Consider the following 26,236-nt stretch of genomic DNA (forward strand, 5'->3'; position numbering starts at 1 on the left):
TTAGAACGTGGAAAACTATCAGGCAAGCAACTTCCCATCTGCAGTAGCTGCTGTTGCTCGTTCCCGTTTGCTATCATCTCACACTAAGACAGATAATGTTGGGGTTTTTTTCAGTATTTTATGTTTTATGACTTAAAAGGGCACAGAGACAAGAATAGCTCAGAACTGGGCCTTCGCAAAATGGACACAGAATATTTGGGAAGCAGGTCACCCTGCTCCACACCTCTGCAGTTTGTCAGAGGTTTTAATTTTTTGTTCCTTTCTCTCTTTGCAGTGGGTTGACAGCAGCAGACGCCTCTCTCCTCTTCCACCATTACAACAGGTTTCTTGGGTTTGCAGCTAGGCTTATATCCAGGTAATACTTATAATTATGGCAGTAGTCCAAGGAGGTGACGTTTGGTCACTAAAGATGTCAGTAGCTATGGATCTTACACTGATTATTTTTTTTGAAGTGTTTCTCTTGCCTTCGTAACAGCAAGGTCACTGCTGTTAACAGATTTACACCATAAGCCAAATGATTCCAAAAGAGTTATTCGATTGAGCTGAAATCCAGTTTATTGTGTCACAGATTCTAAAGAGAAGACTCTTCCTTTCTAATCTTCCTGAATATTCAGCTTGGGTGCTGTGATGAATTACAAGCCTGATTTTTCACTGATACGGATGAGGCAGAGAAGTCTGACACAGCCCGGGGAAGAGGAATAATACTTCCCGACTTCCATCCTAGGATCTTGTCCATGTGATTATGGGCGTGTATCACCACCTTTACAGTGACAGATATGCAAAAATTTAACTCATGAGAGGAAAGAACCAAGTTGGTTCAATTTCCTTTCTAAGCAGTTATTTGATTTCTGTTGGAAATACTGTGGTCTGAAAGCCAGCAGCAGCATCTCAACCAGTCCTCAGAGAACATAACATGCTTTCAAGCACTGCATTGGAAGTGATTTGCAGATCCCTCTTTCTGGCAGGGTTTAAGATCAGTTCTCTGTCACGTGCTTCCAGCACACTCAAGGAAGTTATTGACAGCTTTCAGATCATGGTGCTCCTGATAGGATCGAGTGACTGGGGAGATACTGAAAGAAAGAAAGTAAAGCTGCATAGATACATGTCATGTTTTCATCCTGAAACTAGAGATGCATTTTAAAAGGGAGAACTCAAGTAAGTTAAAAATAAGATTGAGTGAAATTAAAGGGGAAAGTACAAAAGGAAATTAAAGTATTATACTGGGTGTGGTATTGAATCCTGTACCTGTTGGGGCTGGGTTCCCTGTGTGCACTGGGCATGTTACTGGTTTTTTGTGGCTGGCCAGGGCAGATCTCTTCAGCACTGAGCATCTCACTGGAGTTTCTGACTTCCTAGGTGACCATGGGTACTGAATATGAAAAAGATCATATCAAAAAGCTGCAGGAGCAGCGTATGTCCATGCAAAAGAAGACCTTCACCAACTGGATGAACAATGTTTTCTTCAAGAATAATGTAGGTAGTTTCTTCAATTTGGGGATTTTTTTTTTCTGTTTTTTTTTTATTTCATTTATTTCACCCACTGTATTCTTTTTTAATATTATTTTTTACATATTTTTCCTGACTCTTGTCATTACACATATATGCAAGCAAGGAAGGCTTTGACTAACCAGAGTGCTCCAGGCTGTATCTTTTACCTTACATCTGCCTCCATTGTCCATGTTTCCAGTCTTCCCCGAAATCAGGCTTCACTTTCATAGACCTTATAACCCTGTCATATTGTGATGTCCACTGCATCTTGGTGATCGTTTCAGAGGAAGATCTTTATTTGCTCTTCTTTTTCCTGTAAATAAAGTATCTTCAAATGTCTGGATTTCCCCAAACAACACTCAATTCTTAATTGCCTGGCCAAAACTTAAGACTTTCCGCTTTGCCTGATCAGTCCACCTCAAGTTGCTGCTCAATGGCTCTGAAAAAGTTGCCTTAAGTCTATCAGTTTCAGACATAGTACCTTGCAAGTACAGACCAGCTTGTTTTCAGTAAGTCTCAGACTTCCAAAAAGGTCCAGAGCTAGTGTACTGTTGATTTGTGTGTGTAAGGTAACTCCAACACATTCCAAAAGTCTCCATACTGACTGCAGATAAACTCATTTGAGGCACAAATGAAGTAGTTGTGTCACAGTAGGGAATGACATCATACAAAACTACAAAACCAATTCCTTTTTCTAGAGTCTGTAGTTGATATTAATGAAAATGGACTTTGGTGACACCAAGCAGGAAAAGGCCTCTTTGTTCCATTCTAGCTCATCACTACTATATGATGTTTCAGTATTAGATACATTTTTTCAGTGTAATGTTTTTTAAGGGTAATGTTTTAAGTTAGCGATTGGTGCAAAGGCAGCCTCTGAGCACAACAAACTTTTAACTTTATTTTTCTTACCATGAGAGAAGAACGGCAAAACACCTTCTTGTTTTGCCACCTGCAGAAAGTTGGCGTTTTATGGTGCAGGAAATTATTTCTCTTTAGCTACGGATAAATATATATTTTTTATATATATGCTTTCTCATTTTAAAAACAGCTTCGAGTTCAAAGATTAAAATGTCAGTACTAACTTCCTGCACAGTACTTGTTCATGTATCATAAAAGCATGGGGACAAAAGCTTGCGAGAGCTATCCAAACCATATACGGCAAGAAACGGTGCAGAGACTGACAGCTTATCTAGGTCTTCCCAGCAATGTAGTCTCAGCTTTCCAACACACGCTTCAACGTGACTGGATCATGCTACAGGCCACTGCAGTATTCTCAGTTGCACTGGTGACTACTTCAAGTCCAGCACTAAAGATGCTATTGGATTGCTAAGCAAACTGTGATTGGTGGCTTTATGAGAATAATGATGCCACAAAGCTATTAAAAGTATTGCTGGGTGAGGCCTAAAGAAGCTATAAAAAGACTGCCTTTTTACAAATTTAAACAGAACTATCCTTCATCTATGGAAGCGTCACAGAATATAACAGCGTTAACTTTTTTTTATGGTAATATACCGTAGGCAGAATTTTAAGTTTATTTAATATGGAAAAAGTTGGCAACTAAACAGGGAGTTTTTCATGGGGATAATCAGTCAAAGTTGTAAATTCTTGTTCCACACACAGTACAGACTTAAGGTCTCTCTGAATTGCCTTTACACTTTCAGTATTTTCTTCTTTCTCTGAAGAAAAGGTCTGTTAAACTGATTAATAACTGGTCAGGAATGAAAAAGTGCATGTCTGTTACTTGTGCTTTTTTTTTTCCCTATATGTAACTACTCTCTGAATTAAAAAAGCTTAACTTCAGATTTTATTTTTTTTTTCTGAAGACAAAAAGATTATTTATCGTGATTTCAAAATCACAGTAAATTATTGTTGGGTGTGTGGTATGGTTTTAATGTCACTTCTTGATGGCTAGTGGCATAAGGCCAAAAGGAAACGCCCGAGGCAAGTTCTTGTTGGGTCAGAGTACACACTGTGTCATGTTGTATCACCTAAGCACTGGGTGACCTCACTACTGGCAGAAATTAAATACGTTTTTGTAAAAGATCTTAATCTTTCGCTTAGTGTGAGACTGGCTAAAAATATGGACACTTTGGGTGGTGGCGCAAGTCTTAGCAGGATACAGCAGACTTTGTTGAGACTATGGTGTAAAAACTGAGTCATTGAATGGGACTATCACCTCAATTTTTAAATGAAATGCATTGCTCAGAATAAAAAGTTGAAAAGATTCATTTCAATTGAACTAAAAAATGTCATCACTTCTGAAATGTTTGATTTTGAAAATGCTGAATTCTTTTATATTTTTCGAAATTTCCTGCTTTTTTCTTTAGTGTGTTTTTGTTTTGCTGTCTTGTGTTTTGTTTTGTGGGTTTTTTTCACTTCAGCCTACTTTCATAAATAATGTCAGTCCTCCTGCAAATGCATTTTTTGTGAATTAATATTCAACGCTTTCCACATATATGCACTGACATACAGAATTCTCCGTGAAAGAGCAATACTGTGTTGTTTGTTTTGTATTAGAAGTAGAGGGTTCTGTGGGCCAAATGTTCAGCCGGAGTCCGTATTGTCCAACTGGTCTTCACAGGTAAAGACTGAGATAGAAGATATTTACACAGACTTAAAGGATGGCATCTCTCTCATGCAACTCCTTGAGCTGCTCTCTGGAGAAGCTTTGCCCAGACCAAACCGGGGAAAGATGAGAGTGCATTTTCTAGAGAACAACAGCAAAGCCATCTCATTTCTGAAATCCAAGGTAAGTTAATATCGATACTAGAAATCACAGTATCTTATGTATGTTACTAACTAATTATAGTATTTTGTTCATTATGATTTCCCCCTCTAATATACAATAAGATATTCTTTGAAGACAGGCCAGGTTTACTAAAGGAAAAAAGTCATCGGGTTTGAATTTCTTTGTTATTTGAGTAACATAACTTATAAACAGCTAATGTTCCCCCAAAACAAGTCACACCTACACGAAAACGTACTGTACTTCTACATCTTTCTAGATATTATGTTTTCCCAGATGCTGGGGGAGAGCAAACATCATTAGGCAAAGGTGAAGCTACCTGATATAAAAACAGATTTTTAGAGCTCCGATTCTAACAGTTTCAGCAAGTCATTGCAGTGGTTTTATTTATTCCAGTTGTGTATCTTCATTTCAGCTACAAGTTAGTATGTCATTTATTTTCTTTTCTGAGCAAACATTTTATTGTAGACCTCTCTGGAAAATCATTGCACAAAACTGCTATGAATTCGAAAGGAGCAGAGGGGTTTCATAGTGGTAGACGTGGGAAAGTATATAATGTCTGGATTTTTTCCTAATTACAAAACAAATGGAGTTCAGCATGTGGCTCCAGCTGACGCATGTCTGCTAAGGGTACACACCGCGTAGGGCCCAGTGGTAAATGCACATCCAGGCTCTGCCAGCTGGACCAGCCAACCATCGCTTCTCATATGAGTCCACCCTCCAGAGAGGTGATCACGCAGATAGCAGGAGCCAATACAGCAAGTTCAGACTTCTTGAAGAGATATCACCTTCTTGGCATAAACTACAATCCTGCTTGCTGCTGAACTAATAATGGAGAAAGCAGCCATGGTTTGTTTAGTAGGGTGTTTGGTGTTAGTAGGTACTGTTTGGTGAGCCCAAGAGCTATATGCTGACTAGCTGGCTGGAGACCAGACAGAGGAGATGGTCTTTGAGTTTGCCCTGCCATCACTCCTTTGGAGGAAAGGAGCACTGAATACTGTTTCTTTCCTCTCCTTAACCACCAGTTTTCAAAACCCTTATAGGAACTTTAAATCTTTGAGACCATTGTCCCTTTGCCAGGCTTTTGCTGAAAATTATCCTTGGTGCACTTGAGAGCTAGGGTGTGAACATAGGAGCTCGCAGGTATATAGACAAATGAAAAGATCACGTAAAACTTGTTTCCTTAAGAACACAGCCTGAACACCCTCTTCAATAACAGCTTGTTACAGATATCTCCTTCAGAGAACTGGACATGAGAACTTTTATGCTGAAAAGATATTGGTTTATTAGCAGGTACAAGTAAAAGTGATTGGTCCTGAGAATATCGTAGATGGTGACAGAACCTTAATCCTGGGACTTATCTGGATCATTATACTTCGATTTCAGATTTCATCTATCAAACTTGATAAGGTAAAACGGCATTTTTGTCTTTTTGCCTGATTAGATTATTTCAGAGACTTAGTAGAGTTTCAGGCAGGCAAGGACCATTTTGATGATGTTTCCTGACCATTTTGATCATGCAGGTCTTACAATATTACACAGCTACTCAGCCAGCAATTTCTACATTTCTAAAGCCAGCAATTGAATCAATTTTATAGTTTCTCAAAGAGACAGAAAACAGTAACTTGGAGATAGATAGAATATTCATGTTCCTCACTCTTTTCCACAAACTTTTTACTGGCTTTTGATTCCAGGAAGAATTTCTCTGATGACGGTTCTCTCTAGATTTGAACTGTACGCTGCTCCTTTGCTCTTTCTCTGAAGTATTCTAATTTAAATTATTTAACATATACTCTAAGTACATGAAAGATAAGATCCTATGAGGGTATTATGAAATCAAAGTTAATAATTTCTAACATTAGACCTGGATACATTATATTTTGTTTCTGAGCTCTAGTTCACAGCTAAGGAAACAAATAAACTGAGCTTTGCTTTTCACTTGACTTCTACAAACCTTGAGGAAGAGAAACATTTAAAAACTTTTTAAAACCTGCATTTCACGTTATAATTTCTGAGTTCATTCAATTCACTTTTACTTCATTAGAAAACTTTTACGTTCATGTTAAAATCATTCTACCTTCATGGCAGATACAGTCTGCAAGTTATGAGTTTGAGGGGATTTGTGACTAGGACAGAAGTAATACAAAGTGATCACTGGGAACATAAGCATAAATCCACTGATGCTACTTCCATATATGGTTCACCCTGATTTTTCTTTTCCCTGCTCTCTTCACAGGAAGAATTTGGAGGCAGAGCTGATGGTCTACTTGCCAATGAAGCCCTACTACTTTGGTGTCAGCATAAAACTGCCAGCTATTCCAATGTGAATGTGAAGGACTTCTCCAAAAGCTGGAGTGATGGACTGGCCTTCAATGCACTCATACATGCTCACAGGTAAGACCAGGTATTAGGACGAAATTCTTTATTGTGAGGGTGGTGAGACACTGGAACAGGCTGCCCAGAGAAGCTGTGGAGGCCCCATCCCTGGAAGTGTTCAAGGCCAGGTCGGGTGGGACTTTGAGCAGCCTGGTCTAGTGCGAGGTGTCCCTGCCCATGGCAGGGGTGTTGGAACTAGATGATCTTTAAGGTCCCTTCTAACCCAAACCATTCTATGATTCAATGGACCAGTTCAGGCGGAGTTGCTCCTTGCTGTTTCTAGCTCCAGCACAAGTTGTTCCAGGGTCTGAATTACAAGTATTTGTCAAGAAATTTTCAGGTTCTCTCTTTGCCTCTCCTCACTGAAGACTCTCCTTTCTTAAATGGATATTCTCTGTCTGAGGAAGGAAGGACCAAAAGCTCCTTGCTTCGTAGTTCCTTTTGTTGGGCATAAAATCGAATTTCCAAGGGTCAATCACAGATATGAACAATGCTGTCCATTATTTGGTCTTAACCTCTCAGTCATGTTCCCATTGCTCTTTTTCAAAAGTTATTATTTTAGAGACTGGTTTTATTGTATACACTTTGTGAGCATGTATACCTTCTCATTTTATTGTAAGAGAGTAAGCAACCTCTCGGTCTCTTTCTTTCTCCCTTCTCTGTCCCTTTGAAAAAGTGTGAAGAAAATAGCCAAAGGCAGGAGAGAGAAACCACCTGGGAGAACCTTGAACATTTCTTTCCCATTAACAGTTCTGCTATGTCTTCTGGCAGGATGTCACAGTGCGATCCTGTAACTTCCCCAGCTGGGAGTCACCTCCCTTTTCAGAATTGCCTCTCCAATGGGCTTTGGTTTTCACCCATCAGTGAGGAGAAATAAGTGAAGGGCAGAGATTTGCTGGGAGTGGTACTTCAATTTCATAAGGGACAATTTTCTTCCTGTTATGTAGGCAAGTGGTGATGCTCTTGAATGAAGCTCAGGGTCAGACAGAGTAATTTCAGTGTTAACGTCACATTCCATAGTCTAATAAACAGTTTATGGTTTATAATCTGAAAGATCTTATGACAAACATAAATCTTTCTTCCCCTCCACGCCCTGTTCTTCTCCTTTCCCAGGCCTGATCTTATCCACTATAGCTCGCTTCGGCAGGACCAGCCCATCAAAAACCTGAACAATGCCTTCGACGTTGCTGAGAAAGAGCTAGGAATCAGCAAACTGCTTGATGCGGAGGATGTGGCAGTACCCTACCCAGATGAGAGATCCATCATGACTTATGTTTCACTCTATTACCACTACTTCTCCAGACTGAAACAAGGACAGACAATACAAAAGCGACTTACCAAAGTAAGTGCATTACTGTCTTCAGAAGTTAAAAGTTAAATACGTAAAGCTAAATTTATGTTGGAAATGGGGCTTTTTCATGCAAGCTCAGCTTCAGGATCACTTGAACTGAATCAAACGGCACAGCCATCCAAAAGACCTTTTATCGTCACTTGAATCTTGAGAAGTGTCTGTGGACTTTCCTTTGAAGGGTATTGCATTTATCTCACTGAAAATGAATTCCTTTTTGACCTCACAGTTCCTGTTTGAGAACTGCTGTGTTTCCAAGACAGCTTTAGGTATACAGATCCCATTAATCTTGGGAGGATTACTGCTAGGCAAAAGCAGACCTAGTCAACAATTTTCTGATTTAATAGGAAAGATGATGCCTTATTCTATGAGACTATTTTGGATTTTCATTTCCTGTGAAAATCCTCGTCCTTTCTTTCTAGCTCCTTGGTCAGGTACAAAATGCAAAATGCAACAAAAAACCCCAAAACAAAACACACACACACCACAAGAAAAAAAAAAAACAAAAAAACAACTACTTGAAAAATGAGGGAGTGCAAAAGAAGGGGAAACATGCCTAGAGAAAAGCTTAAATTTTTCTTTTTCAGTTTCCACATACATTTTGTTTCACATATGATCATGAGTTATATTAAAAACCAGTGCATCCTCTTGATGGAAAAGTGAAGTTTTGTGGTTAATCCACTGGAGACCACTTGCCTTAGAGAGAATTTCTTTTTTACCTTCAGAATAACCTATTTTGGTTTTGTCAAAAATACAAAACAGATAGCCCATACAAAACCTGCACAGCCAGGATGGGTCCTACATGAACACCTGGACTCAGAGAACTGCCTGTGCAGTTTAGAGGGGAAATATATTGCTTAATGGGCAAACTAAGACTTCCCTGGTGGTGACAAGGTGAAAAGCTTTTCCAAAGCAAGGTTTCCTCGGTGAACAGCGGGTCTGGGACAAGAATAAGATGATACCAAAACATGTATCAGTACCAGTGACGTTCTCTGAAGAGAAGCATTAGATGAGAGCAAGACTTGGAATTCGCTGAAAAAAAGACTGGGCATCAGTAAGGAGAGTGGGCAGTAGGATTTGACTGGTCTGCATGCAAGTACCTGGATTTTGGCCAGGAGATATTATTTTTCTTCTGATAAACCTGAAATAGTCTTTGAGTCACCAAGCATGTATTAGAGGAACTCTAAGGATGAAACAGGCCATAATTTTTGTATCATGGTTAAAAATAGAAAGACTCTTACTCTGTACTTTTTCAATTCTTGTTGTGCTCTGCTGTTTTTTTTCCATTTTGTATAGGAATATTTATTCTTTCTTTTCTCTCTCTTTTTTCACTTACGTGCTTTTTTTTCTCTCTTTACTTCCTTCCCTACTTTTAGCCTGTCTCTAATATTGCATTCTTGTCTTTCTGCATATCTGACACATACGAACATTCAGAAGGAGAATGAAACAGATGTTAATCTCTTCATGTCCTTAGTCCCCTCAAATAGGCAGCTCTGAATTTACTAATAGGATTGGGGAGGGAAGCCTGAATGTGTCAAGGAAGCCTTTGAGTTCAGACTAAGTGTGTGACCAGGATGGCAGAGAGAATCAACCCAGGGAGGTAAAGCTCCTTTCCCCTCCCATGGGAGGTGACCATGCATTTGCTAGGATCTTTCAGCGAAAACTGGGTACGATGGCAGAAAATACAGAAGGGAGCCCTGATGTCACGGGCTGCTTTTCCTGCACTAAAGGTTGGTGCTGTTTTACTCCTCTTCCAGCACGGTGACACTTATTCATTGACAAGTGCGCTTTCTGATAGGTAAAAGCAGATTACCACTTGCAGGGACTGGGTTTTTTCTCAGTGCCATCTCCCTTAATGATCTGCCTGTTTGGAGCAGGTGGGCTCAGGGGAATGACAGAGGCAGACGATATTGTTCAGCATTAAACCTAATGTCTGCAGGCGGGGTACTAAGTTAGAGAAAGGAAAAAATCAAATATAAAGTAAAAAGACGAGGATGTAAAAAATGTAAAATAGAAAGAAAGGATGATTTAATTCTAACACTTTTTATTTAATTATGGATTTCATTCTAAATTTTTGCTCCAGTGTTTACCTGAATGTGAAATAAAGGCAGGTCAGACCACAAATGAAAGAGATAAATGCCCTGGACTTGGAAAATTAGTATTAAATCAGAGTTAATATCCTTACCAAACCCCTGTTTGGCTATGAGACATTCTTTAATAATTTATATAAAGAGAAACAGCTCCAAGAGAAGAGGTTGAGAAGGGGCTGTTTGATCACAGTCAGCTGTGGGCATGTGAGAGAGGCAGGATCTTGTCTGGTGGTCTCCTATAGCCTAAGGTGGTGCAGCTAAGAGGATGTAATTGCATATTAGATGGAATAAAATTGGTTTGGTTTTAGGAATAAGAATGGAAAAAAAAGCCCTTTTTTTTTTCCATTGTGAAACAAAAAATCCGAATCCTCAGTTTGGGATTCTTGCTTTCTAGTCAGCTCACATAGGAACTGCTGACAGTCTCCACATGCATGCTGTTTATTCCAAAATGGACTTTTTCTTAAATAAAAAACTAATTGAGACATTAAATAATATTTATTTATCTGTGTTTTATGGAATGTTATTCTAGGATTTCACCTGCCCTCGGATGAGACAGCTATCACCACATTAGTATAAAAATGTGATGACTGTGGCAACCTGCTTTTTAAATACTATTTTCCTGACACATATTCACCTGACACATTCAACTATTTGAATACTAAGCTTGGTTTATGAAAATCTTATTTTCTGTTCATCCACCTTGCTTGAGTCTGCTTCTTATGTGGCTTATAACTTCATATTCCCATCACAGATCGTGTTCTTCCTGAAGGAGATCGATGACTTGAAGCTTCTGTATGAGCAGATGGTTTCTGACCTCCTAAAATGGATTAAACAGAAGGTGACAGAACTGGATGACCGTCATTTTCCCAACTCTCTTCAGGAAATGTGGCTGCTGATGGCCAACTTCAAGACCTTCCGCACTGTGGAGAAACCCCCCAAATATCAAGAGAAGGGCATGATTGAAGCTCATCTCTTCAACATTAGGACCAAGCAGAGAGCCAACAACCAACGTCCATACTTGCCCCCAGAGGGGAGGACGCTGCAGGATGTGGAAAAGCACTGGATTATCCTGGAAAAGGCAGAGCACAACCGGGGAAAAGCACTGCAGAAGGAGATGCTGAGGCTAGAAAGGCTGGAGCAGCTAGCCCAGAGGTTCCTGAAGAAGGCGGCCCTGCGTGAGTCCTACTTGGAAGACATGAGGAAAGTGATTGGGAAGCAGGATTTCTGGCCAGAGAGTGCAGACAGGATGGAAGCTGCCAGTAAGAAGCTGGAAGCCATTGTGGCAGATGTACTCCCCAGGAGGGAACGCTTCACAGCTTTGGACGAAATGGCCAGAGTCATCAGCCAGGAGAACTATCACGGCAAGGATCAAATTGTGAAGAAGTGAGTGACGGTCATGAGACTGTGTAGTGGTGGAGGTTGAAATTAGTTGAAATACTGTGGTGTGGTGGAAGAAAATTAATTGTAGCTATGAATCATAGCTCTGTTCCTCAGGAGTAGAACTGGCAGTAATTTGTTCTAACTGTGAACAGTTTCAGCAGATATGACAAATGCTTCACCTTCTTTAAAATTTTAATTTTTTTCTTGAATGATCAAAGCCCAGACTGATTTCTGGTGAAAAATAGTTTTAAGATATTTTCATTACATATGAAAATATTTTTTCTGCCAAAAGTCCTGTCTTCCATCAGAAATTCTTAGAGGGATATATTTTTTTCCAAATCAACACATTTCCTTTTCAGTGTGTAGTTTGGGAAATTATAGATTAGTTAAGGCACAAAGTCTTCTCAGACTGACTCCAGTTTGCAGCAAATCTTGAGAAATTATGACTTCTCTGATCAATACAGCCCGATTTGGGAATGGCTAAGAATGCCGTACAAATAAGTTCTCTTGTGGTATTTCAGTGCTTTTCTAAGTTCAAATAAAATCAGAAATCTGTGGGAAAACTAAGAAAAACAGTTATGAAAGAGTAAACCAAACTTTATGAGATCAGATTGTGACTCATTATCCATAAAAATTATGTCTAAATGACAAAAGTCAATGACAGTTGATGTGCTAGCCAAAATTTCTTGTGCCGTGATCACACTAATTAGATAACAGCATTGCTTTGGCCTGTTTTGTGATCATGGTCTGTCCTCTTGCATGAGTGGCAAGAGTTGTGTGTGTTCAGTTAGCTCTTCTAAAGCTGCAAGCACTGAGAATCTCCCAGTGCTGCCCCAAGTCTTTAGTCCAAATTGGTCATTTCTCTCCCTTCCTTTGAAGGCAAAACAGCATTTCAAAGCAATGGCAGGATCTTCTGGATCAGCTGCAGAGACGACAACACTCCCTAGGTACAATGCAGGAAATCCTGGGCCTCCTGAGGGACACTGATGCCATTACAGAGGAGCTGAAAGAGCTGCAGGTACTGACCACTCTCCACCAGCACCAGCTTGCACTGCTACCAGTGTGCGTCCATATTCCAGGGACTGCCTGGTGCCAACAGAAGATAAGTCTATCAGCTATAGAAAAAATACACCCTTTTTACTTAAACGCCTAACCATGCATTTCAGTTCATCATTGAAGGTAACTACATGAGAAAAAACAGGCTTTGCTACTGGGGCTCTCCCTAGTCAGATATGGTATTACAGGGAATGCATAAGAGGTTCAAGTTATGTAGTAAAATAAAGATGAGAAATGATCTCACCTAAATTTAGAAATGTAAAAGCAAAAGTGGAATAAAAGAGCCTCCTGTTCCCATTCCAAGTAATTCTTCTGAATTATCTTCTGGAAGTACCTTCAGTTCGGTGGGGATTAGCTCAGGCATATGTCTGGCTTTCAGGTATCTAAACTTGTGAGAGAGAAAAGGTCCACTATGATTCCTTTGAGCAATAATTTCCAAGTGTTACCAGAGCATCAGAGCCCAAAGTTTTCTCTTTAGCATAGGAAATAATTAGTTTAATATTGATTTTGTAATGGCGGGAAGTATATATACATCCTTTGGTCTTGCCTTGTCTTATTTAAAGACAGAAAAATCGTTGCAACTGTAGGATGCCTTGTACCTAAGTTGGAAGCATCAACATGCTATATGAAGTTGTGAATTCAAATTAAAGATAAGAGCCATCTATAAGTTATTAATCTTTCTGTCCTAGTGTTAGTAAACAAAGAACACTTAATTGTAATAATGTTGTTAGAACCATGACAGCCTGAGGATATGGGAGAAGACCAGTAAGGAAGGATAACATCCTACAATAGGATTGATAATTGCATCCATTGATACAATTAGAAAGAGGACAGCCTTTTAAGCACTTGTTACCTTCATCAGCCATCAATTAAATACTATGAAGAACTTCTTTTCATTATTTAGACAGCAAAGACAAGTAAGTTCCTCAAACAAAAAAACATTGCAGTCAAAACATAACGTAAAATGGGATATTGTAGAATTCTCCAAATACAGACTGCAAATAAATCTGCCTATAGATTCCTTGCACACATGAATTCTGAGACCTTGAGTGCTTAATCAATAAAAATAACTTAGGTGTGTAAACAGGTACTTATTTGAACAGGCTATTACTTGCACTGCAGTAAATAGAAACTCTGGATTGTTGCCATTAGCTTGTTGAAATTGAAAGAAAAGTATGATTCGTGTAGTTAGGAAGCTTTTCAGCTTTACCTAGCTGCCGTCGTTCTTTTACGTTTGGAAGCGGTGAGAGTCAACAGGAACCTTTCAACTGATTTCTTTGTACTGAGACCCTGGATGCACGCTCTGACAATGCCTCTTGTTTCTCACTTTGCAGGTGCTAGTGAGTTCCCAGGACTGTGGGAAGCAGCTCCTGGAAGTAGTAGATTTGCTGCAGAAGCACAACTTGGTTGACTCGCAGATCTCTTCCTATGATGATAGACTGACACACATCACACAGAAGACAGCAGAAATCAGCAAGGACAGCACAGTTAAACCAGAAGTGCTTTACGCGAAAGTTCAAATGCTTCGTCAGCTGTATCAGAACCTTACAGCTCTGAGCAAGTCACGGTAGGGCCGTGCTTATGGCTCTGTTCTTCATGATTAGGATGGTCAATCACTCCCTTAATCAGAAGACACAACTTCCCAGCATTTGAAATTTTTCATTTCTCCATTTATAAATATGTAACACAAGCAACTTGAGTGTCTTGATTGCAGTTGACTGAAAGAGATCACTCACTTTCATAGATGAAGAATAGCTTAATTTTCAGCATTTATTATGACTTGCTCTATGTGAAGTCTGAATAGCATGTGGTTGTCTCCTCCTTTCCTAGAGGAAGAGGGAAATGTGATTTTGTTTCCTTTGTCTTCTTACATGAATAAATTAACCTATGACAAAGGAGTTAAAGGCTTCCAGATTTTGGATTTTCTAAATTGTTCTTTGATTACACTACCATTGTCTCCATGGGATCCTAATTCTGACTCAGATATACTGTTTGTTTCTTTGTTTCAGAAAATCTCAGCTAGAAGAGGCTTTGAAGCTTTTTGAATTCTTCCGTGACTGCAAAGAAGAAGAATTGTGGATCTCTGAGAAATGGAAGCTAGCAAGAACAACAACGTTAGGGAAAGATGTCAGCCAGATTACAGCCTCTATTCAGAAGCACAAGGTATCTTACTTTGATGGTGGTGCCTTGTCTTTGTATTACAGCAAGATTTTTGAATGTTTATGTCCTTTAGTTCAGTCAGCACAGCACTTACAAGCAAGTTGTCAATCCACTCATAATCTCAACTGTCCTGACCAGTGTTTGTAATTTTTAAAAAATGTATAGGGTAGGGATTTTTTCCCAAGAGGGGGAGGAAAGAGTAGAGAAGGAATATACTTCATACTGGACTAGAAGTGCAGGTTCTAGCGAAGACACTGGCCTCCATATTAGCTCACTTTGCATAGGAGGAAAAAAAGGTTGCTAGTTTTTGTTGTTTTTTTTTCTATCCACCTTCTCTGGCCAAGAGAGATGTGAGGAAAGAAAGTGATGGTGAAAAGAAGACAGATATAAGCATGTAGGATGGATAACATTCTGTGAGCTTACAAATCTGTTACCACTACTTTCCCTAGGAGCTTGCTGTGGGCTAATATCAAAAGTTTAGCTATCTGAGCTACTGCCTTCTTACGGCAAAGAATCGCTGTGAACAAATGAAGAGACCTGTGGACTTGAGACTTGCATGACGAAACTGAAACAGGAGCCTCTTCTGTAATTTTAATATACATTTGTGTGCATCTGTTTGCATATTTGTTGCTTCTGGAAGGCATAAGACAGCTGAATTGGTGGGCGACAAACAAGTACCTACTTCCGAGAAGACTGCATAACAAGCTTCACATCAAAGGCAATAAGTAGGACAGAAACTTGTGTGTGGGGAGCCAAGGGGGAATCATCTCAGGGCTCAGGGAAGTCATAAGCGTTGATAAGACACAGGGCTCTTAGAAACATATGTCTTACAGTAGCAGAGAACAGGACACCCTCTTGCCCTCAGCTGGTGGGGAGTGAGTTGTGCTGACATGTCTCCTGTCCTTCTGCTAGGCTCTCGAAGCGGAGTGCAACTCCCACAGGGCCATATGTGCAGATGTGATGAGGAGGGGCTGGGAGCTGAGCCAGAAGAACCCCGTGTGCCAGGAGGACATTCTGAGGCAGACAGACAACCTCCAGAAGTTGTGGCAGCAGCTCCAAGATGAGGTGGCTGATCGCAAAAGCCGCCTGCAGGCAGCAGCTCTCATCAAACAGGTATGCAGGGCTCTGCTGTGGTGCGTGGTATGGGGGACACAGATGTGGTTCAGTTCTTCCCCATGCTCTCACACGCAGGGCAACAGTGGCGGGAAGCCTTTAGGTGTTGATTTTCAAAAAGATCTCCAGCAGCGAAGTCTCAATTCTCCTGCAAGCCAGCCAGGTAGATTTGAGCAGCTGGGAATTGTTCTAAGTTAAAAATGCTAATGGAAATAGCGCACATAATAGTGCTGATGCAGTCTTTTTTGAGAATGGGATCTGGGTAGCTGTGTGATATTTTTCTATCATGAAAAAAAAAATCCCAAACCAAAAACGAACAACAAAAGAAACATGCCATAAAACTTGGATTGACCATGAACTTCCCAAGCTCTGGGAAACTTGTGACCCTGCCATTCTGATCTACACTTCTACAGCAACAAACATTCACACATCTGCAAATAAAGAGCTCTTATAAAAGCAGCATTCACAAATCACATAACATTATCTCAGGTATTATCCCTTCCCCAAGATTTTTACTCAGTCTGTTGTTCCCATGAGACATTTGAACAAGACTTAACAGCTTTGTTCTTGACAAAGTCTAAATTCTCTCTTCTGTCTAGTAAGTTCAACATCATTATGATGTTTCAGTTGTTCTTTCTTTTTCCTTCACTACTATGGGTTTTCTTTTTTTCTGTTGTACCTTTATTCTATATCTCAAAATCTTGTTTTGGTTTTTACAACCATAGCCAGGCATACTGTAAATTCTGGAAAAAAAAAAAAAAGAAGAAAGCTTTTGTTGTAGATTGAGTTCATTGTTGTTGGACTATTCCTTAGAACTTTTAGTAAGTACCTGTTGGAACTATGTGGTGCCTACCAACGTTGTACATTGTGGGTTCCTTTTACCACTGCTATTAAGCACCATAAAGTTTGAGTGAGTTAGGAGTTTTTAAAGAGTTATATAGGCAATCCACGAATCTATTTACTCACTGTGATTCTGTGAATTATCTGTGCCTGATGTGATCATGAAATACATCATGGGCTTAGAGCTTCTTTATTCATAGCTTCCACAAAACCTGTAAGTAACCTTATAACTACAAACCTAATGGCATTTCTGCCTTATTCATTATTTTCAAAAGAAGGAGCTGGATATGATGCTTTCAGAATGAAACCAAGTGTTTTTTTCCCCTGTGTTCCATCAGTACTTCGCTGACATCGATGAAGCAAACTCATGGTTACAAGAAAGGCAGCCCCTTCTGGCCAGCAAGGACTATGGAAAAGATGAATCGAGCGCTGAAGCACTGTTGCATCGTCACTTGCGCCTGGAGAAGGAGATTGCAGCCTACTCCTCTGAGATGAGACGCCTGAAAGAGCAGGCTGACATTGCAGCACAGCAAGCTCCAACTGCAGTAAGTAGATGAGGGGTTGTGTCACATCTTGTTGAAGAATGTAAATGAAATGGTTTTTAATTATGTAAAAGATTTTGATTTTTCCATACTAGAATTTTCCAAATGACCTAAACAAGAGCATTTCTTTAATTCACAAGAAATTTTTATTAGAATTGAGGCAAATTTTTAGATGACAAAGAAGCTTATTCGCCAGTCGTAGCCCACCTAGTTAGCGTTCTATGATAGTGTTCTCATCTATATTAGTTCCCTCCACTGGTCCTCACAGATACTTTTGCGCTCTTTATTCTCATAACATTAGTAATTTCAACCAGCTTTAAAAAGCAGACATTTAATCTAAACTTCTTTACAAATTCTTTCTGCATTCTAACGTAGTTATGAACCATCCCACAGCTCCAGGAGCAATTCATACAGTAGTAAGTGACAAGATGGTATTGATGTGCAAATGAAAGCATTTATTCACTAGGGCACTTGCAGGCTTTGAAACTGGAAATGTTCTGGTACTAAAACATCACTACAAATAGAACTGTGAGCATAGTCAATTCCTTGCTTTGTTGGCAATTTTAAAAATTGGGAAAAAAAACCAAACCAACTTTGATGTGGGCACAAAATGAGAATTTTTACCGAATCAATATATTTTAAAATAAGTTAAATGAAACAACTTCTTTAAAGAAAACTGGGGGTTTTTTTCAGTCATTTGGTTCATTCTTTCAGAATAAAACAAAGGAAACAGATTCAGACAAATAGTGGAAATGTTTTGTTTAAAGGGTCAGAATGCTGTGATTTGAACTAGCAAGTCCAAATTTTCCTTCCATATGAAATTTTTATCCAATTTACAAATATTCATCCATTGATTCTGTTAAATTTTGTTTAACAGGTGGTGAAGACAGAAGCCCTAAGTGACTTAAATCAAAAGACAAATAAGCTACCATTCAGTCGAACCTGGGCAACGTCTGAAACTGTATTCCCTGGAACCTCCAGTACAGATGTTCATTTTCTTCCAGAGAACATCTGGAAGACCCAAGATGAAATAGATTCACTTTATGAAAATCTACAGAGCATGGCTGAGGTATAGTAACCCCTCCAACGCTTTGCAGTTCACAAAAATAGTGAAGTCCAAAGCAATGCATAGTGAGGTTAAGTGCTATGTCAACCTCTGCTTTTCAGTTTAATAATGTGCCTCAATCCTGTCCTGTGGGACTTCAAGGCATTGAAGTTTTGTATCAAAACGCTTTTTTTGTTAGCAAACTTCCCATTTACCTTCTAGTCTTTTTACTTTATGAAGAGTGGATTCTTTTGTGTAATATTTTTTTTTCCCCTAATGTTTGCTTGCTGCAGCTCCTAAATCTTTGGGCTGTTTTACTTGATACGAGAAAAAATAAACAACTGTAATCTGCATTCTCCATTTATCACTTTTCACTCCCACCTGGCACAGTCCTGCCCCAAACACCAACAAAAACATGCTGTATTGGACTTTTACATATTCTTGAGATTAGTGAGGTAAATATTCAGGCAGCAGGAGCAAACAGCACAGTGGCCTTGCTGCCTGTCAGAGGCTGAGCACTGTCCAACTGCTTCTCTTACGCTTTTAAACCACTGTTGCTCTGGGAAAGGAGTATTGTGATCTTAAGGTAACGTGTTCTGTTCTCTTTCAGCTGTGTCTGGCAAAACTACTAAGCTACCACCTGTGTATTGTAGTTAAATCCAAGGATCTTTTCTTTCCTTCAAATGGCAACGAGTTATTACAGCAATACTTAAATCTTCATCTGTTTTACAGGACAGAAAAAAGGCTTTGGAGGAGATGATTGGATATTACCGCTTCTGTAGCTCTTGCGAAGAATTTCAGTCATGGATGAAAGATAAAGAGAACATTTTCCGGACTCTTCAGCCTCAAGCAGACAACGTGGAGGTCACGCAGCAGAAATATCAGGTACCCCTTTTCTCTGCTCACAGATGACACCTTTTAAATGAAATTGACCTTGGGAGTACAGGTAAAGTTGAGAAATGAAGTTTTGAGAGTCTTTTCATTTATTTCATCTTATGGAGTCATGCATAGATCAGGTATTTCTTTCATATAAACTATGCCAAGCTCATTGAAGCTGATTTAACTATGTCCCTTTAACTTCTCCTGTGGATGTGGCGTCCTGTACAAGTATCATGGTACAAAAGGACTCTTTTTGTGGTTTATCTTATGTCACTTGAAGAAAAATGCCAGATGATGAAAAAATCCTGCAGCACGCTTGCATCCCAGTGGAGTGGGACATATGTACATAGGTGTAGGGTGCACACCAGGGGGTTCAGGAGGGCTACAGGGGATCTCCATGCACAGGTGGGTATGGTGGCAGCAGACAGGTAAATGGAAAAGCCACTTGTGAAAGTGGGAGATGAGTGGATATGACAGATGATTGAGAATTATGTTCATACAAATAAAAAAAAAAACTCAAATTCTGCATTCTTGTATATTTTCTATTTTAGAACTTTTTAATGGAACTGGCTGCAGGCAAAGGCCAGCTGGGAGATATTGAAAACTTAGCTGTTAAATATGGAAAGATCAGTCCCAGCAAATATTCTGAGATCCAGATTTGGCTGGAAGAGATCAACAGCAGGTAAAGGAGCTACTGGTAAAGCAGAGGATTTTCTCATGGGGGCAACTGACCTTTCACAGCTGATCTAGACTACACTGAGAGAACACCCATCTGATAGATTTTTAGCTCCCAGCATTGGCCTGAGGGGAGGTTTTTGCATGTGGCTGAGGTTTGCTGTATTCAGGTGCAGCTGTGGCCACCAGACAAGGAGCAGGGCAAAGGGGCAGGCGCTGCTCCCCAGGGCCTGGGCTGGGCCTGGGGGCCGGGGCCTGTCAGCCGGGGCCTGTCCCACGGCCCCAGCCAGGGAGCGGGGCAGGCAAGGGGGCAGGCAGCCAGTCTGTGGTGAGGGGGCAGGGCTGTGTCCTGGCCAGGAAGCCCATTTTTGGTGTGAGGGCTGGGCCTGGGCCAGACTGTCAGGGCGCAGGGAGGGCTGGCTGCTGCCTTTGGGATGGGGGGCCGGCGTGGGCCAAGGGGCCTCAGTCCCACAGGGAGGTGAGCAGGGCAGGCCTGCTGTGGTAGCCAGGGCCAGAGCTGAGTCCCAATCCAGCTGTCTGGCAGCTTGTCCCCACTGTCACCAGTGGGAAGGGGGCAGCCCTCAGCCACACTGGCTTTAGGCTGGCCCTGAGCCTGGTGTCATGCCTCTGGGACTGGGGCGTGCTTCTGAGCCCCTGACACTGAGATACTAAGCTGCGGCAATCCATGTGTGTTTGTGTTAAAGCACAATGTGAATCCACCCACAGGTGACAGCGATGGATTCAGAGCGGTTCTGTCTCTACTGTACTGCAGCAAATGATTTGTTTACTTAAACATCAGGGTGAGGGTGCCCTTCAAAAATATTGAAAGGAACATCAAACCCTGTTTGACTTCACCAAGTGTGTTTAGTACCTGTTGTGTACGTACTCCTGGCACCATGCCACCCAGCTGGAACTGAGAAGCACAGCCGGGTCCTGATTTTGACCACTGTTGTTTATTGGCATTGTGTCCAGTATGTTCTAGTCACCTGAGCAGGTCCCTTTGCTTGAGATGGCATTGAGATGAACTTTGAGGTTGTGGGGGAGTGCTAGAGTTCACCACCCCCCCAGACCACTTAAGTCCTGATGAAATCGTTATACAAGACTTCTTCTGAATAGAAAAAAGGATACATCCCATTTATAACGAAGGCTATAAATTGAATCTACTCTCTAGGTGAAGGCAAGTTTTGGGGTAGTGGCTGAGGCTAGATGCAAGTAATTGTATTGCCTCTCTCCAAGGTGGGAACGCATGGAAGTGCTGAAGGAGGAAAAGGGCTCTGAGCTGATTGGAGTGGCTGACGTGAAGACGTTTCTTCAGGACTGTCAGAGCATAGGAGTACTACTGCAAGACAAGATGGTCCAACTCAGTGATCTGGAACCAGGGAACTCACCTGCTGGGCTGGAGTCAGAGAAGCGCAAACTGTCTACAGTTGAGAGAGAGATCCTGGTGATAGAGAGGAAAATTGAATACTTGAGGAGCGTTGCAAAATCGTAAGGAATCTGCTCTTTGTTTCCATATTCTTTGCTAATTCTCTAAGATCGTGTTGTAAACTATGGGTATAAAGAGAATGAGTAGCTTGTGAAGTTTCTCGTGAAGTTTCTCTTTCTATCAACCTGAAGAACTGACTTGCCTGCTGGATTGACATCATCTCTCTTGAGTATGGCTGGGTGATTACCAGAATTTGCTGTTGTAGGAGGATAATATCACAGGATTGTTTGTGTCTCTAACAAATTATCTCTACTAGTGGAAGTTACTTCTACATTTTGAACTAGGTATCATTTAGGTCCTAAAAGAGGGTAATTGGGTGAAGCAAGGATGAAGGAAGAAAGATAGCAGAGAATTGTGCACAGGAGTTTGAATTTTAAATATGAATTTAAAGTTTTTTACCTTTAAGTTTTCTGTACATTTGTAATGGGAATGAATCACTGAACCACAACAGTGTTACCAGAGTCTTTCACAGGGATGCACTTTCTGCAATACACTGTATTCACAACAATATTTCTTGCTAGTGTGGAGCATTTGTTGCATTAGCTGACTTTCTTTTTAATGGAAGTGTAAATATCCAGATACATTTCTTTTAAAGAGTAATGGTTCAAGCTCTAAATGCTTGAAGTGTGTATCCAGTTGAATGTGTTTTATTTCCTCTTGCAGGATTAAGGACACCAACCCTGCAGAGAGCAGGGCCATCACCGAGCAGGTGGAGAACATGGAGAGGCTTCTGGCAAAGCTCAAGCTGGAGACCCAAAAGAAGCGGGACATTCTGCGGCGGGCCCAAAATCAACAGTTCTTCCTGCAAGACAGCCGCAGGCTCCTGTTATGGGCAGAAGGCATTCGGGAGAAACTGAGCAGTGAAGAAATGGGTGTAGATGTGGCTTCTGCAGAGCAATTGCTGAAGGAACACCAGGATCTGCTGAAAGAAATTAGGTCTCAGAAAGAAAGGTAGAGAGATTCTATCAGGGTGGGCAGAGTGGGGTCATATGACAACAGTACTGTGAAGACAAAACATGTCTATTGTGTACATATAAATTGTGTATAAAAGTGATGCCGAGAGTTTATTCAAATACTCTTGAAACGTAGTGTCAAAAGGAGACTGCAGAACGCAAAATCCAGTTAGTTTTTGCATAGTTCTCCTGATGGCTGATGAAGGACCTGTGTGTTTGGAGTAGTATTCCTCAAGCTCTCCTGACACTTGGATAGTGCCATCTGCATTTGAGTTCTTCTCCCAGTCCTTCCCTTCTGAGGCCTTATGCCTCCAGTTGCCATCATCTTCAGTTCTCCTTCTGCACTATTATGAAGCTACAGACACTGGGTTGTCACTCCTCTCCTTTTTAATGAGAAAGCCTGCTTATATGGGCTTTCAATTGAAATGGGGAAATCTTACTTACTGCCTCCGGCATGTATCCCTGACCAACCAACCAGCTGCACTTTGTAGTGCACAACCATGTCTAGCAGGAAGAGTGAAAGGGGGGGAGGGGAAGCTTAATGTCTAGGCACTGCCAAAATACCCAAGAGCTGTGATGAAAGAGAATTCATATTCCCTCATGCAGTGAGGTCTCACTTTTCTTTTTGACTCTGGGAAGATTTGTGCAGCTGGAAGAGCTAGGGCACAAAGTAATCCACGAACAACCCAGTAATGACAGGACCGTAGATGTCCACCAGTCCTTGGAGAGAGTTGCTGAGGAGAACAAAGAGCTGGAGAAAATGTGGGAACAGCGATGGAAAAAGCTGCAGGATGGACTGGAACTGCAGAAGTTCAACAGGGAGGGAGACCGTATCAATGCAGCCCTCTCTGGCCATGAGGCCTTTCTCCGGGGAAATGACCTTGGGGTACGTACAGCAGCTGATTTTGTTTTCTCCCACTTTGTCTCCCCATCCAGGGAGTGGCAAAATTTTTTTTAATTAAATCAGTTTCCTTATTCTTATGGTCATGGCATTTTAATACTTGGAAACTAGACTTTCAGGTTCTTATTAATGTTCTTATGTTCTTACTCATCTTAATGAAAACGAAGCTCATTATCTCTCAGAAAAAAATTTGAAAACCAGCTGGAGTTGTGATTTGTTGCTGTGTTTGTACATGTCTGATGGCTTATATATAATTGACTCATCAGTTTGATGGCTAACCATTAAGACAAAAAAGATTTCTGCTTGAACACAATTAATAGGTTTTTTGGTGAAGTAAAAACCCAACTTTAAAAAAATAAAGCTTTTTGTTTTCATTGAGTATTGACCATTAAATCAAATGAAGGGAAAAAACAAATGCAGACAGTATTCACAAGATCAGGGAAGGAGGAAGTTGTGGTATCTCACCATCTTTTTTGTTTTCAGCTGAAACTGATACTTCAATACTTTTGCGTCAACTAAGTGGAACAAATTTTTACTTAGTTATGGCCTTTCGTCTTGCATATACCTAGATGTGCCAGAGTGCTGGCATTAACTCTTTTAAGATTTTCTTAAAAGGTGAAAATGGAACCATAGTGGAAACACTGAACACAAGAACCAGATATGATACAAACCTAAACACCTGCAGCTTGTTTATAGCCCTGGACATCCTTAGGCATATGTAAAATGTACACTATATCTCCTGCTTGACAGAGAAAGGGGGAAAATAAGGTCCAACTTTTTTTTTTCATTGCTACAGAAACAACATATGACCAAGAAAAAGCTTGATCGAATTTTCTTTCTTAAATACAGGACCATGTAGATGCTGTTCGAAGCCTGCTGAAGCAACATCAGCAATTTGAACAAGTGCTGATGGTGCTGAAGAGACGAGTTGAAGCACTTAATGAAAATGGGGTGAACCTAATAGAGAATAGACACTTTGCATCTCATGTGTGAGTCCAAACTCCTTCCTTTTTTATTTAGCTTTAATAAATGGTCCAGTGTGATTAGGGTGAGGTTAAAAACTTTCTTTGAGCCAGTATTTAGTTGACTTCCGAGCTGTGATCTGCTGGATAGGGAGGGAGAAGGAGGGTGAAGGGATTTTTTCAAAAAAATATGAACTTCCTGTGCTCTCGCTCTCAGGACAAATAAGTGAAATGCTTTAGCTTAAAAGTGGCATTTGACAGAATGCTAGAATAATTCCCCTTATACCATAAATTACATATAGTGTTAAAAATTCTTTAATGTAAACTCATTAAATGCCTACATAAAACAAATTTTCTTTCATTTACTGGTATCATAAATTTGAATTAATATTTGCTGTTTAAAGTTAGAGAAGATGTCACAAGGAAATAACTCATCAGGAGCAACTCCTTCATGTTTTTGTTGAAGCTGGACTATCATCTGTAGTTCCTTTACTGTGCTAGAGCCACTGAGATCTAGTAAGGGGACCTCCGTACAAACAAGAATTAGAAATATAGGGTCAGAATAGACCTCGTGGGTCAAAAAGACCATGTTCTTATGATCACAAGTGATAATGTCTTGAAAATTCCCTTCACAAATTTATAAATCTGTTCTTAAAATCTGATTTCTTGCCAGCACTACTACCATTAGAAGGCCATTCCAGAGCCTCAATGCACTTGCATCACCAAGAAAAATATCAGTTGAAGTGGAATATTTGGGGAAGAGAAAGGTCTGGGTGTTGTAGCTAAACATAGCTGACTGCAATTTGGTAATGTAACACAGCCATACAAAAGGAAAGTCCAGAGCAGCTAGCAAGCAATAGCTGCTTTCCAGATGAATCCAGCATGGGCATGGGACAGGGACGTATATCCCTTCATCCTGTTAACAGAGGTGTTGAACTAGATTCCATTTATATCACAGTCATGACTACAGTACAACCAAGGGGAACCAATATGACTAGTACTGCATTGGACTTCCTGTTTTTTTTGGTAGTATTGAAGAGAGAATGGTCACTCTCCGGCGAAGGTGGGAGCAGCTGGTACAAAGCAATTCTGAGAGAAGACAGAGGTTGTTGGATTCCCTACAGCTGCAGGTAAAAGGACTGATACTGCAGATCTGGTCAAGCATGTGTGAAGTAATTTTATCATTTGCCTTAATATGGGACAAATGTCAAACTGCTGAGCATTCGTACTGCAGCTCACTTTCTGTTTGCCTAAGAGACAGAGAATTTCACTTTCCAGGGAGTGGGTGGAGCACTGTTGATAAATCTTACAAAGCCATAACCACAGCAAAATACCAAAAAAAAAAGGAGATATTGAATGAAAAAATATAAACAGAATATTTTGTCTATTGGACAATTTTATTCTGCTCATTTCTTATTACTGTTATGAACCTTAATAGTTTGTCACAGTTACTTACAGTAACTGTACTTTTGGCACCTAATTTAGCTTCCAGTGCTGAGATGCAAAGTTATACTGGAGGACACAGGCTGCCCAGAGAGGTGGTGGAGTCTCTGTCTCTGGAGACATTCAAAACCCGCCTGGGCGCATTCCTGTGCAACCTGCTCTAGGTGAACCTGCTTTGGCAAGGGGGTTGGGCTAGATGATCTCCAGAGGTCCCTTCCAGCCCTACCATTCTGTGTTTCTCTGATTCTGTGATTCTGTGTGACCGTTACCACTTATGGTTAAAATAGTGTATCGAAAATGCAAACCTTCACTGACAATTAAAGGCAACAGATTAGTAAATGTGGTAAAAAAGGGACTGAAATATTACTCTGAGGGCTTAAAAACTCATCAATGGTTCAAGATCATACCTCTTCAATTACGAGTGTTGACTATGTAGAATAATTTTTATATAAAAATATATCACATTTCCTAACTGTTAGGAAAAAAAAATCAGGACGTGATCCTAACAGCAAGGATGCGCTGCAAACCCACACAGAAACTGGTGTCAAATCAATTTAATCCTGTTTGTTTCTGTAAGGAGTTTAATCGTGATGCTGCTGAGCTTTTGATATGGATGGAAGAGAAGTACAAGATTGCATCGGATGAATCCTATCGTGATCCAACAAATGTTCTACGCAAACTGAAGTGGCATGAGGCTGCTGAGAAGGAAATGATGGCTAATGAGGAGCACTTTGCAACACTGATAAAGGTGAA

General features: G+C 40.5%; 1 protein-coding gene across 1 annotated transcript in view; it reads left to right on the plus strand.

The window, feature by feature from the left end:
- Positions 1 to 284: 284 nt before the first annotated feature.
- The window catches only part of SPTBN5 (spectrin beta, non-erythrocytic 5), a 98,731-nt gene continuing 72,779 nt past the window's right edge, over positions 285 to 26,236 (plus strand). The window contains exons 1-21 of the mRNA XM_063332736.1: positions 285 to 355; positions 1,357 to 1,473; positions 4,070 to 4,237; positions 5,525 to 5,644; positions 6,471 to 6,628; positions 7,724 to 7,952; positions 10,800 to 11,431; positions 12,308 to 12,446; positions 13,819 to 14,051; positions 14,494 to 14,647; positions 15,557 to 15,757; positions 16,936 to 17,142; positions 18,017 to 18,208; positions 18,917 to 19,069; positions 19,615 to 19,745; positions 20,975 to 21,226; positions 21,888 to 22,175; positions 22,817 to 23,063; positions 23,928 to 24,067; positions 25,071 to 25,170; positions 26,061 to 26,231. Of these exons, the coding sequence (XP_063188806.1) occupies positions 1,363 to 1,473; positions 4,070 to 4,237; positions 5,525 to 5,644; positions 6,471 to 6,628; positions 7,724 to 7,952; positions 10,800 to 11,431; positions 12,308 to 12,446; positions 13,819 to 14,051; positions 14,494 to 14,647; positions 15,557 to 15,757; positions 16,936 to 17,142; positions 18,017 to 18,208; positions 18,917 to 19,069; positions 19,615 to 19,745; positions 20,975 to 21,226; positions 21,888 to 22,175; positions 22,817 to 23,063; positions 23,928 to 24,067; positions 25,071 to 25,170; positions 26,061 to 26,231 (4,026 nt within the window). The 5' untranslated portion in view covers positions 285 to 355; positions 1,357 to 1,362. The remainder of the gene's footprint in view (positions 356 to 1,356; positions 1,474 to 4,069; positions 4,238 to 5,524; positions 5,645 to 6,470; positions 6,629 to 7,723; positions 7,953 to 10,799; positions 11,432 to 12,307; positions 12,447 to 13,818; positions 14,052 to 14,493; positions 14,648 to 15,556; positions 15,758 to 16,935; positions 17,143 to 18,016; positions 18,209 to 18,916; positions 19,070 to 19,614; positions 19,746 to 20,974; positions 21,227 to 21,887; positions 22,176 to 22,816; positions 23,064 to 23,927; positions 24,068 to 25,070; positions 25,171 to 26,060; positions 26,232 to 26,236) is intronic.

Source organism: Chroicocephalus ridibundus, chromosome 4 (genome assembly GCF_963924245.1).
Source record: "Chroicocephalus ridibundus chromosome 4, bChrRid1.1, whole genome shotgun sequence".
NCBI classification, from domain to species: Eukaryota; Metazoa; Chordata; class Aves; order Charadriiformes; family Laridae; genus Chroicocephalus; species Chroicocephalus ridibundus.